The sequence below is a fragment of the Mesoplodon mirus genome (genome assembly GCF_964341445.2).
Source record: "Mesoplodon mirus genome assembly, chromosome: 9".
Classification (NCBI taxonomy): domain Eukaryota; kingdom Metazoa; phylum Chordata; class Mammalia; order Artiodactyla; family Ziphiidae; genus Mesoplodon; species Mesoplodon mirus.
In genome coordinates this window covers 53,316,667-53,330,372 of record NC_138985.1, presented here as the reverse complement: position 1 = coordinate 53,330,372, position 13,706 = coordinate 53,316,667, and the positions used below count along the sequence as shown (strand labels likewise).

General features: G+C 46.0%; 1 protein-coding gene across 1 annotated transcript in view; it reads left to right on the top strand.

Annotated features, from left to right (window-relative positions):
- Positions 1 to 375: 375 nt before the first annotated feature.
- Positions 376 to 13,706, top strand: part of NXPH1 (neurexophilin 1) — a gene marked incomplete at both ends in the record, with an annotated part of 288,762 nt that continues 275,431 nt past the window's right edge. Inside the window, one exon of the mRNA XM_082632061.1 lies at positions 376 to 429. Within this exon, the coding sequence (XP_082488187.1) occupies positions 376 to 429 (54 nt within the window). The remainder of the gene's footprint in view (positions 430 to 13,706) is intronic.

The following is a 13,706-nucleotide window of genomic DNA, read 5'->3' as shown; positions in this document are numbered from 1 at the left end:
GGAACTCGCACCCGAGCAGCGTAGGGCGCAAGGAGCCCCTCATCCTCCAACCCTCCTGCCCGCCTGCCTGCGGACTGCGCGCTCGCGGGTTTCAGACGCTGGATTTGCTCGCTTTTCCGTTTTTCCTGCCTCCCCCACCTCTGGGTTTTTTTTTTTTTTTTTTTTTTTGGTCCATCCCTCCCGCCACGACCCCCTTTCCGCGCTTGGTTGCCAAGCCTAACCTTGCCCGCGTGGTCATGGGATGTCTAATTTCATTTGTATCTAGGCTGCTGAGAGCGCTCCTTGCTCTGTAAAGTGGATGTCAGGTGGATCTATGTTTTTGAAGGAACAAAGACTCAGCGAACGCACCGCCGAGGAAGTTTGAGACGCGGGAGGATGCAGGCTACGTGCTGGTACGTGCTTCTCCTCTTGCAGCCCACCGTCTACTTGGTAAGTCGCTGCCAGTCCCGCGCCCCCGCAATCACACCCTGGTCGCAAGGCCAGGCAACTGGGGGCGCGCGGGAGGAGGGTGAGACCGCCAGTTCAGCAAGAGCGACGTTCCTAGCGACGGTGTTGGAACAACTTTGGCAAACTGATCTCCCCATCCCTGTGGGATTTTCCGGGGTTCCCACCCTCGTTTCCTGCTCCAGTACCCCCTCTCCTGCGAGTGATTCTAAACCGCGTCTAGGGCGCCCTAGACACCCAGAAACCGAGGAGATAGCTGGACGGGATGCTTTATAGGGAGAGAAGGCAAAGAGAAGGGGTGGAAGACAGGGAACTCTTATTAGTTCATCCAGAGTTTAAACGAAAGGAAATGGAGGTGGAGAATGGAAAGCAATGAATCTGCCCAGGTCCCCGACTTTGAAAGTATATCCACACACCTAACCCCCAGTTTGGAGATGCGGCACATAAAGAAGTGCAGGTAACTTTGTTCGACTCGTAGGGTTCAGACAGGACAAGTTTAACTATCTAGCAGCCCCACAAGCGTCCAGATGGAGTTGGGTCAGAGATGCTCCAGCAAACATGTAGAGGCTCCCCTTCCCTCTCCTCCCAATCTCTCCTTCCCACCAAATAACCAAACCCCAGTTCCAGTGCTGAGCCCCTTATTAGGGAGTGGCAGACCTTGTCGCTAGGGAGAAAATACTAAGCAAAGCTACCATCCGAGTCCTCCCAGAGCCGTTTTCTGAGGTCCGGACTTTGCCCACTGTTGGAACTGGGGTTTGCGTGGGCAGGGTAGAGGGCTTTGAGGGAAGCACTTTATTGTGGTGGTGGTGGATTGGTAGCTGTGGGCACCGCGCGGAACCAAAACCGAGAGCGCAATTTCTCGGGTCTGACTTCAGGGAGGGCCAGGGACAGTCTTATCCTGCTGGTGAAGTTGTGCTCAGTGCACAGAACCCCATAACCTACCTCTGGGCCGCTGGAGCGCACTGAGGGCTCTGTGTGTTCTGACTAGGAACAAGAAGCGCTGGGGCGGCATGATGGGTTGAATAAACGGGAATGGGGTGAGCGGTGCCGTCTCAACCCCAAGGGCTTCAGAACCCACAATTCTTGGAGCAAAAGTGTTGCCATCCCTGCAGTTGAGAGCGTTTCCCAGCTGATGCCCTGGTGCCTGTGACTGCAGGGCTGCTAGTTGTGTGAACTCTGTATATGCTAATGATGTGTATGTATACGTGTGTGTGAATATGAATGTAAGGGTATGTGTGTAAACGGGTTTCAGCTGGAATCCAAGAACCCTCAGTGTTGCGTGTGTTTGCACCTTTATCGCCTGACCATGGCAGCCGCGGACGCCAGAGGGCGCTGCGCGTCAGTGTCCTCGCCTACAGGACACCTTGGGGTAAACAGGTGAAAGCCCGGGCAGCCAATCCAAAAGAACGGCCTTTCTTGACTCCTTTACCAAAGTCTGTGCCTTCCCCGGCTAGAATGCAGACGCACTGCAAAAAGTGTCCTTCCCATTTCTCATCTTCAATCATTCTTGCCCACCTGTGTCCAGTAAACCCACTGACATTGAGAGCTTAGAGAAGCATGGCATAAAGTTTGGCCAGAGGACACACAGAAATTGTTTGTTGAAAGAAGGGGGAGGGACCCAAAGTGAAAGCTACAGAGGGAGAATGTTAAAACTTCCCTTGACCATGGAAACCCTCCTGCCCCTCTCCTCTGCATACCTTTACGCAGGACCTGAACCTCAGGACTGTTCGTAACGTCCTTGAACTGTGCTCACACACGGCAGAAGCTCGCGGCCGTGGTGCAGTTATTGCTTGGAACAAGTATTTCGATAGTCTGGAAAATAATCTGTCAAAAGTAGAAGTGAAATCAATATGTTGTGTTAAATTTTAAATGTGTTTGTTGGCAGTTAAACCGTTTTCCGCTCATTACAACAACAGTGCTGGATTTATTCTAATGCGCTGCGTTCTCAACAACAAGCGCATTAATTCTCCTTTAATTGTAAACTGGGAGCATTTGAAAACCATTCAGTGTGAAAATTATGCTGATTCAATTACTGTTTAGTTACAGACTTCATTACCTGAATGCCTTTTGGTAATACAGAGAAAGGAGACAATTTTTCCAATTTCACTCAAAACAATACAAAATGTGAACAATAAAATAGAGAAGGCGATTTAGAAGTCCATTCTTTTTCTCTCCGATCTAAAATTGTTTTATGTGTCGGGGATTAGAAACCACACGCACCACAAAAACAAAAGGCTGGTGGCTGTGACCCAAGGCAGTATTTCCAGGGATTGCAGTCCCACGGTTATTTGTCGGCAAGATCCCAAGCTGTTTTCCAGGAGGAGCAAGAAGCTGACTTTTACCATGGAAATGAATTTAGAAGGGTGAATTGGGCAGTCAGGACAGGTTGGATTTCGGCAAGTAAATAAATAGAAACCGTTGATTAAATCTCTCGGGCAATGAGACAGACCAAGAAGTGGTCAGAGCTTCTTTCTCCATCTATTTTGTTAAATACCAGAAACAGTAACTGAATTTATCATTTGTTTGGAGCTGCACCCCAAAACATCCCAGACCTTTGCAAGAAACTGCAATAGATGCCTGCAGGTTGTCAGGAGATGCTTCAAGTTACACTCCAAAAAGGCAGGGGTGGCAGAACCATTATTTTATTTTCCCCCTTGAATTGCCACAATCTAGGGAGGAGTTAGATGAATAATTTTTTTGTCCTTATGGACTCACACCACAAGTTAAGTGACAGGGGCACTCTGTACATTGCCTCATAGCTGATACCACAGTATCACCTTTCTCTTTAAGCCCCTCGAATCCCAGTTATATTTCCCAAGGAATAATCACACATTATGTTCCAGGATCAAGATTTGTTTAGGTATCTCCTATGCAACAATATTTAGGCTTCTGCTTCTAGAGACATACCTTAAATACTCCCAATTTTAAGAAGATTTTTTTTTAAATGAAAAATAACTCTCTATCCAGCAGATCAGTGTTCCATATTTAAGCCACAGTTCCCAGCCTGTATTTAGGTGAATGTTCTCAAAGTATGTTTCATGGCCCAGGGTTCTTTGAATGCCTGTTCTAGTTTGAGAATTTTGAGTCTTTTTTTGTGCTTTGAGAGATGGGTCTGTCCTGTTTCAAACTAGAAGCTTATTTTAATACTGCAATGGGAAGTTAATTAGAGATGTGTCTGCAAAGTTACCTCCTGAAGCATATTAGCTAGGATACTCAAAAATCACCACAGGGGTAACTCCAGCCATAAATGCAGAGGAGTGGGAAATCATTAAAAAAATAATAATAAAGGCAAGGAAATCTTCTGTTTACTGAATGTTATTGAATTGCTGATTTAAAATTCTGAATTCTGCAGGAGAGGAACTTATAGTGTAATAATACTTGTTAAAAATAAAAAAGTCCTGCAATCTTTATTCTCCTGTCAGTTCTGGATTGATTCCAGGATATTTTCAATATGATATAATGGGGTAACAGATAATAGCATTTTAACAGAATTGAAGCACACACTGGATAATCTAGGGAATTGTGGTTTCTGGATGGGAAGAATGAGGGTCCTAAGTTGAGTTATGAGCTGAAGGACAGGCATGAGCACACAGGGAGGGCACCTCCCAGCAGAAGGCAGAGGTGTCCTGCTTGGGGGCTCACCTGTGGCAATTTTCAGAGTCAAGAAAGAAGTAAAATAGCACTCCCAGGGCATGTTAACAAAAACGTTACTCAGAAACTGAGTCCAGAGATTCTGCTGAGCTGCTGAATGATGCTACTGTGATCAAGTCACACATCCACAGTCTATTCTGAGAAGAGGCCCCTTGTCCTCCAATTTAGTTCCCACCATTTTTGCTAGGAGATTAATTTGCTAATAATCTAGTTGCTTTTTTAACCGATATGGGCAAAAATGGAAAGTTCTTTCTAAAACTTGTGCTTAACATTTTGATTCATCTATTCCCTCGAATTTAGGGTATCCTGAAAATATGAATTCCATACCAGTTGTTTAACAGGGATTAAAGCATGGTTAATATATTCATGGAATACTATCTCTACACTGTTAGAAGCCAGACTGTTTGGGTGAATTCCACTCATTATGAAGGTAGCTGTTAAGAAATGTGGAAGCTAAGGGAAAAGTAGCAGGAAAGAGATCACCAGTGTCTATCCTTTGGACTAGGTATGTGTACTTCCCATTCTTTGAAAATTAAGCCAGCTGACCACTGAACATTTTAATTAATTTCAGCTTATTCCTGAAAAGAAAAGCACATTACCTAACAGCAGTGATTCAGTGTTCTCTATTAAGGTCAGTTCTTGGAGGCAGTACTATAAGTTACCCAATCCCACTGAATTTCCTGACTCTTGTGCCCTAGATCAGCCTTCCAGATAAAGGATTAAACCTAGATTTTTAAAGGAGCCTATGCCTCAGCAGCACAAAATGAGAATTCATCAGCCTCAAGACCTATTCCAGGGCTCTGTGAGAGGAGAAGTTGCTACTACTCCAGGCATTTCCCTGAAATAGTCAACTCTCCACTGACCAGGAAAGCAGCTCTCTGGGTGTGTGGAAAGCGCTTGGGTGGGTCGCACTTCTACTCACTTCCAGGAGGATTATACTGGTCTGGGGCCTTCTAGTGATACTTTTGGGGAAACAGCTTTCAGTATTAGAAGGAGAGAACTAGAATTGCTCCAACTTTCTCAGCAGTATTTCCCCAGAAAGCCATTAAGTTTGTGGCTCCTCTTTGTGTGAAGTTGATTTCCATCTGGCTTTGAATTGTTGGCGGCTATTTCCTCCTTAATGAAAGTGTTGTCTGGGTGAAAAATATATCAGGTGTCAGGGAAATTGGTTGATTTTTTTGAGATAGGTGCCCAATGTCCTACTTTTCTATCTGAGGGAAGATTTTCTGCAGACTACAGAAATTGACAGTATTGTCCAGGTAATAACCACCGACGACAATATTTTCAAAAGGGCATTTGAGTGATGAAAGCATTTGGATATTGCTTTTTCAAATAAGCAATTTTCTCTCTTGGGCTTCTTTGATTTTTATAGGGGGTGGGGGAGAAGGGGCCACGCATTGGCAAAGGGGTGCCTTCCCAGTTTCGCCTAGTTCTGAAATACCTAGGTACTTGTCAGCCTTGCTTGGAATTGCGGGGTCTGAAGAGCTCTCGGTGAGTTTGACTGTCGCCGCAGTGATATTAAGGGTCAAAAGGGAATCCTGAGAATGAAGAATAACCCTCTTGTTGCACTCTTCTTCCCATAAAGAAAGCTGATGGAAACTGTGAAAGTTTGCCTGCTCTCAAGTGGCTAGCTAGGAAGCGTTTTTTCTTTCTTTCTTTCTTTCCTTTCCTTTCTTTCTTTCTCTCTTTCTTTATCTTTCTCTCTTTCTTTCTTTTTTAAAAAAATGCCTAGGTTTGATTCGATTCAGGCAAGTTCTCTTAAAGCAACCTCGTCCTTTAGGAGCTTCAGATCTCATTCTAAGACCTTAACAGTCCGCGCCATTTTAATTAATAGAGGGAAGTAGGCGAGTTGGCCTGCCGGGCGCCGTCGGGTCAGCGACTTGCAGAGCAGCTGGGTGGCAAGGCGGGTCTGCTCCCTCGCCTCCCCCTACATTCTTCTAGCCAGTCCTGTCGTCAGTTTGCGGGAAGTTGCGGTCTTGATTTACCCGCTACTCAAGCTCCAGACTAGCTCTTTTTCTCTAAGTCAGCACTAACCCCTCCCGGAGCTCGGTAAACACGGCGCGCGCGCATTTTTCTGCTGCCGATGGGCAGGTTGACGACTCCGCTTGAAGGAATGTGACAATAAAGTGGGAACCAAAGCTTGGCAAGCACTTAATCAAGGATAAAAAGGTTCCGCCGTAAGGATGTCACTCAATTTATTGTGAAAGTCGAATGAATTACCTTAAATGAAAGTGCTTCCCAGATGAATATTACCGGCAATTTCCTGAGCTGGCTCTGTCAGCACGAGATGAGGAAATGCCAACCCAAATCAGGAAAGAGCGCCCATCTCAATTACTATGCCAGCTTTCCAGGAGCGGCTTTTTATTGAGATGATATGTATTGGCGGCTTCTTCAAGCCCCTCCGCGCGCCCAGGAGCGCGTTGGCGCATTTTCCAAGTTTGCTGTCTGCCCTCGCTGGTTGCTGGCTGTTGTTTAAACTTCTAATGAGCTTGCCGCGTTTCTGCTGCGGGCTCCAAACCTGGTTGCCTTCTCTGTAAACAGCTTTCCCTAGTGTGTTTTGTTTACTTCGGAGGTGGGGGCTGGCGGGGGGTGGGTGGGGGTGAGGCGGAGAGAATTCCCCTTCTAGGGGTCCCACTGTTATAGAAGGTTCCTCGGCATCAGGTCGGGGGCTCGGGAAGGCAAGGCGGCGCCCAGAGCTGGGGCCTGGGGATGGTGCGTGCCGTAGGGCCTCAGGAGCAGAGAGCGCGCTGCACGTGCCCCTCCCGCCGCGGCTTCGCCGGCTCCCACTTCCTTTAAATTAATGAGCGTATTTTACTTGTTCCAGCCGGAAATACGATGGGGAGGGGGATAAGCAGGCCGCGGCCGGAGCGCACCGCTGCATCTTCATGAGAATGGAGAACCGTGAGGCTTTTCTGGTGCTGTTTTTCTCCCACAGTAAGACAAATTGCTGCTTGTAAAAACCGAGTGTTTCCTTAGAAACTGGCTCGTGGGGGCTCTCCTCGTCCCTGCCGAACCTGACTCTGGCCGGGCGTCGCCCAATATCCCCGCCACCCTAATGGATTCTGACGGGAAGGATCGAGGCAGCGGCTCGAGGGGCGCGAAGAGAGGCTGCGCGCCCTCGCCCCACCGGAGGGAGCGGGCGTCCTCCTGACGTATGTCGCCCTCGTTCTCAGACCCCCTTCCCACCCATTGATTTTCAAGGCCATTTCAAGTCATCTTCTTCAGTTAGAAGCGAGAAACTTCCTTCGACGTAGGCTTCAGACCTTCGACTCGGAAACTCAGCCCTCTCACCGAAGCCGCGGAGTTCGGGCCCGGGGAAGTTTCCCAGCCTGAGTCACCGCCGTCACAGTTGCGCTCTCCAGTGTCTGCTTTTAGCCTCAGGTGACCTCCAGCAGTCCCAACGGGTTTATGAAAACACAGGTGCAGCGCTCTCGCATCTGGACCCCAAGGCCTCACACCAGAAGCGTGGCTTCTGGGGAACTCTTCGTTGACGCCGCCGAGCTTCCATGCTCCTGGGGCAGCCGGCAGGACAGCAGCGGTTCTCCGGAGGGAGACCGCGGCGCGGAGGGTGAATGGGGCCTTGGCCGGAGGCCGGCGGCTGGGCAAGCCGGGCCCGCAGTGCGATCCCTCAAGACCACGGACAGCGCCACAGGCTCCGCCCCGCGTGGTGCCCGAGGCCCGGCCTCCCTCCCAGCCGCGGTGCGGGCTCGGCCCCTCTGCAAGCAGAGTGCGCGCTTTCCGCAGACACGTCGCTGCCGCCCAGTCGCGACCTGAACCACCCGCCTCCCCCTCCCAGTCTTTCGGGAGCACGAAGCTCCGATCGCTAGGTCCCCAAGGTTTCCTGTGGTCCGAGCTTCTCGTTAGCGCTCCTTTCCCCGCCCCCTCCCTGGTGGCGGCGTCACGTGGTCGCCACAGAGTTTGTCCCGAGGAGAGGTGAATCCTTCTTTTCCTCCACTTTCTCCTCCCCTGCCCCCATTGCCTCGCACAGTTCGTTAAATCTACCCCTCTTCCCAAACAGAAACGCGCATCCTGTGAGGTAGAGCGGCAAGCATCTTTAACACTGTAAAAGACTCGTTTGACAGACAAGGAAACTGAGGTAGGAGGGTCACGAAAGAGTAAAACCAAGTGGGGAACAATGATTCCTGCCCTATCTCCCACCTACGGGGAGCACGGCTGGAGCCACCAAGTCGCCCACCAGATATGCGCCTTTAAAAAGCAGCGCGGGGTGGAGTGGGGTGCGGAGTCCTAATTATTATGAATTTCCAGAGGAGCAGTAATTATTCACGGAGAGCAGGCGAAACAACGCCTGAGCAAGGGAATCGATATATTTGCTATCGAAAGTGCCTGGCTCGCCCGTAATGCAGACGAATGGGGATGCAGCCTCATTATTTTCCGTGGTTAGGCTCCCCGGCGTGGGGCCCGAAGCAGCATGGGATCTATCATCATTAGACCCAGGATGGAGGTGGGGGGCAGTTTCTCCTTATTTACTTAGCAAAACAAACAAACACTCCACCAACCCTACCCCCTCGAACACTGATACACAACCATCGTTCCTCCTCCTCTTCCCCTCCCCTCTCCCTCTTGCTCCGGCTGCTGTTGCACACTCCCCCTCCCCCCCGCCCCGGGCCTCCCCGAGCACTCTAGAGCGGACACTGCGGTCACTTGAAGTGCGAGCAGTTCCTCCTTGGCGGCGGTCACACGGTTGATTTGGTCCAGAAATAAGCCGGAGAGTACCGAGCGTTGGCGCTAGGGGTTCTCGGTGTCAAAGGCGAAGGTTGGCTGGGAAGTTCCGTCCTTTTCTCTCGCCTTAGCGTCAGAGCCGGTCCTTTCTGGACTCCCGATTCTGCAAATCCCCGCAGTATTAAAGGAGCAGAGGTCTGGCAGGTAGTGCTCCATCAACTCGTGTGAGAAGCCAGCTTGGAGAAATGCAAGCCCGATAGAAGAGAACGAATCTGGAGGTGAAGGGAAGTCGAATATTGAATAGGAAGGGAAGGGAAGGTTTAGGCAAAACGCCTCCAGGGTATTCTCGAAGGTCCCCGGTGAGAACGGCCTTCTTCCTGCTCCAGGTGAGATGCTGGCCGTTTGCCTGCGCGCGCCAGTCAGCTGCAGTTTTCCAGGAGTGGGAATGGGCCCCACTTGCACCCACTGGAGTCGCCGAACTGTTGAGGGTCCTGCCGAGTATATTGCACAGCGTTTCCCCATTTCTCTTCCGTTCTGCAGCCCTCACGCCCTGGCACAGCCTTTCTCACTCCTAGAAGTTGCCTGACGCTCCTGGTGGGCAGCTGCTGGGATGAAACTTGTATTCCTGTACAGGTGTCTTCACTGTTCCCTGAAATGCCAGTTTTTATGGTCAAGTGAGGGGTGTGTGTGTGTGTGTGTGTGTGTGTGTACCCACGCGCGCGTGCGTGTGTGTGTATCTTTGAGTGCTTGGTCTTCATCTGGCAGCCTTTCCCTTATTACAGCAGATCAATGCTGCAGAAAAGATAGGGTGTGGCCCTTAAAAAAACCCTAACTCCTCCTCCTTAATTGCAGTAAAACTAAAATAATTGTAATAACATTTATAATAACACTGATGAGAACAAAATTTAAAATTGTGGACTTCCAGCCACTAAAGTAATAATAATACCCTTCTCCCCTGGAATTTTCTTTTCTTTGGAGCCCAGCCTTTCATGGTACATTGTGATTACCTGAGTGTCTTTGTTTCCTTGCCAGCAGAGACAGCCAGCCAACACAACACCAGCACTGTATGATCTACTGGCATCATTTCCTCCCACCATCTTCATTTTTAGAGGTTTTATAATTAAACTCCGTGAGATATATGTAACATAACTCCAGTGGAGGACTTTTTATTTATATTTAGGTAGCATGCTGAGAAAGGAAAATTAAGGAAGTGCTTATATTGAAGTAATAAGCCTGCTTTGATATTAACAGAAATGTCACTTTAATTTACTTTTCTCAAGTCTAAAAGACTGTCTCTGTGAGACCAGACCCCATAGTCATGCCTTTTTCAGGAGAGATCCCAATAAAGTGAAAAAGACATTAATTAGCTTGTACTAACTTAGTGGGAAAAAAAGCCAGGCTCGCCACTCACTGGAAATATATACTAGGCTAAATGTGGCAAAGTTGCAGTATGATGTAGGAAGTTGAGCAGCTAGGTGGAAACAGCTGCAAAGCCCTACATTTTTCTGCCTATCCCTGCCCCTAACCTGTCACAATGCACATTTATACATAGAGTAACAGGGCCTTCCAGAGCCAACACAAAGACATCATGCTGCAAATCAACAGGAATTTTAATAAAACTGAAAACCATAGACTAAAAGGAAGAAGGCACCGATTTCCTTCTCTAAGATAGGTTATTGCCAGAAAAATTATGATGGAAAGGCTTGGAGAAAATGTCCTGGCTTAGAAGACCCTCTTTCATGTACAGGTTAAACACGCACACATACATACACACACACACGCACACACATAAGAGCAAAACTGGATATACATCTGTACGTCTACTCTTTGAAGGATTCCATGGAAAATTATAATAAGGAATTCTTTTGTTTTCATAAGTTGTTGGACCCGAAATTTCAGCTTGGGTTTGACAGTACCATTTCCTTGATAGGAGTCTAGTACCTGATACTACATTGTTGTCCTGTTTATGTCAGTATTTTCAGCTATAGAATGAAAGCAATTTTGGTGAAGAACTACTGGCACGATAGCTGGAATTTCAGTGATGTATATATATGCCAACCTCTCCAACTGAACTTTAGTAAATGATACTTCTCCTTGTAACCTTGTAGCTGAATGCTATTAGAGGCCCACAGGTATATAAAACAGCTTATATAAAATTAATGGACTGCTTTACATTCACGATCTCTTACTCGTGAAGCCCTTGTAAAATATTACACCTATTTAAAATAGGGAGAATATAAAATCAGGTTTGGTGTGCAATCGGTAGTTGTAGATGGTTCGATGAAGTATTTGATTGTTTTGAGTGAGTTTAACAGTGTGATGGAAATTTATTGTTCATCTTTGTTCACTGATGTGCTAATCATAAGGCTGCTTCTTCTTTTATGTACTTGGCCAGTTTTGAAACTGATCGTAAGGTTCCAAGGCAACATCTAAGTACATAATCAAAATTTTAGGAAAGATGAATTTATTGATTTACTAGATTACAAAGAGGTCCGTGAGTCACCGTGAAGTCGCGCACACACACACACACACACACACAAACCCTCCAACATTGCTTTATTATTTTGTTTAAAATGATCAACCATATATTTATTGGCATTGAATACACTGAACGTTTTATATGCATTTTTTGAATAAGAAAATGGATAGAGGTTTTAATTTAGCATCAGACTTCATAAAAATAGTCTTTCTGAGTATAGTGAAATTATTAAAATAAATCTCTTCTTGTTTTTCATTGGTGTGGACAAAATTTGGAAAAATGAGGGATCCTCATTCTTTTTTTTTCCCCTCCAAACATATATTAAAGACTGCATTTCTCTTTAATCTGTTACTTAGTTTATGATCTCAAAGACAAGCCGTAAGCCCCACTATGGATTTTTTTTTCCTTACTATGCATTTCGTTTGGGGAATGAAGCATTTTTTTTCTCCTGCCTTATTAGACTGAGAATTTTACGCAGCCTAAAACCATAGTGACATTTTCAAAGCCTTCTTCCCCCTTTCCCCCACTTCACTCGAAGTTTACTAGGTAAACTTCTAGAATGGTCATATTTTTTTCTTCTTGTATAAATGGCCACTAGACTATTGTGTTAATGCCTCCTCTAAATGAGAAGCATTGCCCTAATTTACCAACCATGTATATACATTGCTGATGCTGCTCCATACTTGATGGAAAACTCTTAAAAACATCCATTGGATTACATGAGATCCATTACACTTTTTGTTTGAGAAGTTTTCAATGAAAATGCCATAATTAATCCCAGGTTTGATTCTAAAACTGAATTGAACTATGACTTGTGATTTGTTGTTGGAGCAGCTGTGCTGTTGGTAATAGGACCGACTACATGATCTCTGAAATTGGAAATATAAAATACCTTTACTCACATATTTTTTCTGGTTATTTGTGAATAGTTTCTTGTGCCAGGGCACCATCATTTAATGTCTTACAGCATTAAATGTAGAGAAAGATGCAAACCACTGCATATGAAGTTATTCATGGATAGTCAGTGTAGTATTTCTCTGCTCTTGATGTGAAACTTAATTGCTATTGATGTTGAGATTTTGCAGAACATGGCAGAGTTTTTGCCTCTTTCACAAGAAATATGTAATTGAATGATGAGTGCCTCATATTAGATTTTCAACTTTATTTCTTTTGGTTTAGTAAGGCAGTGTTATGAGTAGCTGCACCAGAGGCAGCCACAGTCTCTAGCCATTATCAAACTAAAGCAGAACTGGCACTAGCACATATGAGCTGAGCTACCGCTTTTGGATCTGCAGCTCTGCTGTCAGACTGAAAACGTTCTGGAGTGTGGAAGCATGAAGAGTGGATGATTTGGCCTGAGATGTTTAATCCTGCCTTGCATTCTTGACTGAAATCCTTCACAGTTAGAAGAGCTCTAATGTGTGGCCAGATGGATTTGCACGTTTCTCAGACTGATGGATTTTTTTCCGCCCTTGAACAAATACTGAAAAAAATGAGAAGTTTTAACAGCAAATCAACATGCCAAAAGATGGCTGATATCCTCCCAAAGACCACTACTTCTAGCTAGGTGGGTAATATCATGGCACCTGTGCAATGTCAGCAATGAATTCATTACTCTTCTATTCAGGAATAGAAGAGTAATGATGAGAAAGTGGGTGACTTCTTGCTCCAGTGAAGACCTGGCCACAGGAGGGAGAAAATAGGCCCTTTTCATTAATCCTGGATGCCTCCACCCCCCCTCCGGTCTCTCATCTCTCACTTCAATTCTTAAGGGAAATGACGTTGATAAAAGACTTATTAGGAGAAAAGAGGGGAAGAGAATGGCAAAGTATTTTCTTAATTCTGTGACCTTGGGCAAACTTTTTAACCTCTCAGATCTTAATTACCTAATCTATAAAATGAGGCTAACAATACCTCCTACCCAACAGAGTTGTTATTGAGGATTAACTGAGTTAATGTGTTACAAGGAGCTTAGAAAGGTGTGTGGCACATAGCAGTGGTGAATCAATAGTAAAGGAAAAAAGTTGAGGGAAACGTTTCTGGACCAGGTTCCCATGCTCCCAGCACAGCTGTTACAAGGATGAAACACCGCTCTGCCCTAAGACCAATCCTATCTTTTGTTTCCCTCTTGCAGCTGGTTGATTGCTGTACCGTTTGCCCAGGGCTGCCCAGTAAGCCATATGTATTTAATGAGAATAGTAACCATTATGATTAAACAAAAGAAAATGGCCATTTTTACAGCAACTACCCAAGTGTTTATAGAAATGAAGAGACAAGTCATCGGCAGGCCCAATGAACAGACTGCCTAATTGAAATGAGAATTCTTGTGATGTTTTAATTTCAGGTGGCAAGCACTATGGGCATTTATTAAGATCTAATTTTAAGTATTGATTAATTTGTGAACAGTATTTGCTTTTATTTACTTTTCTTTTAACACTTGAAATTCTCTTAA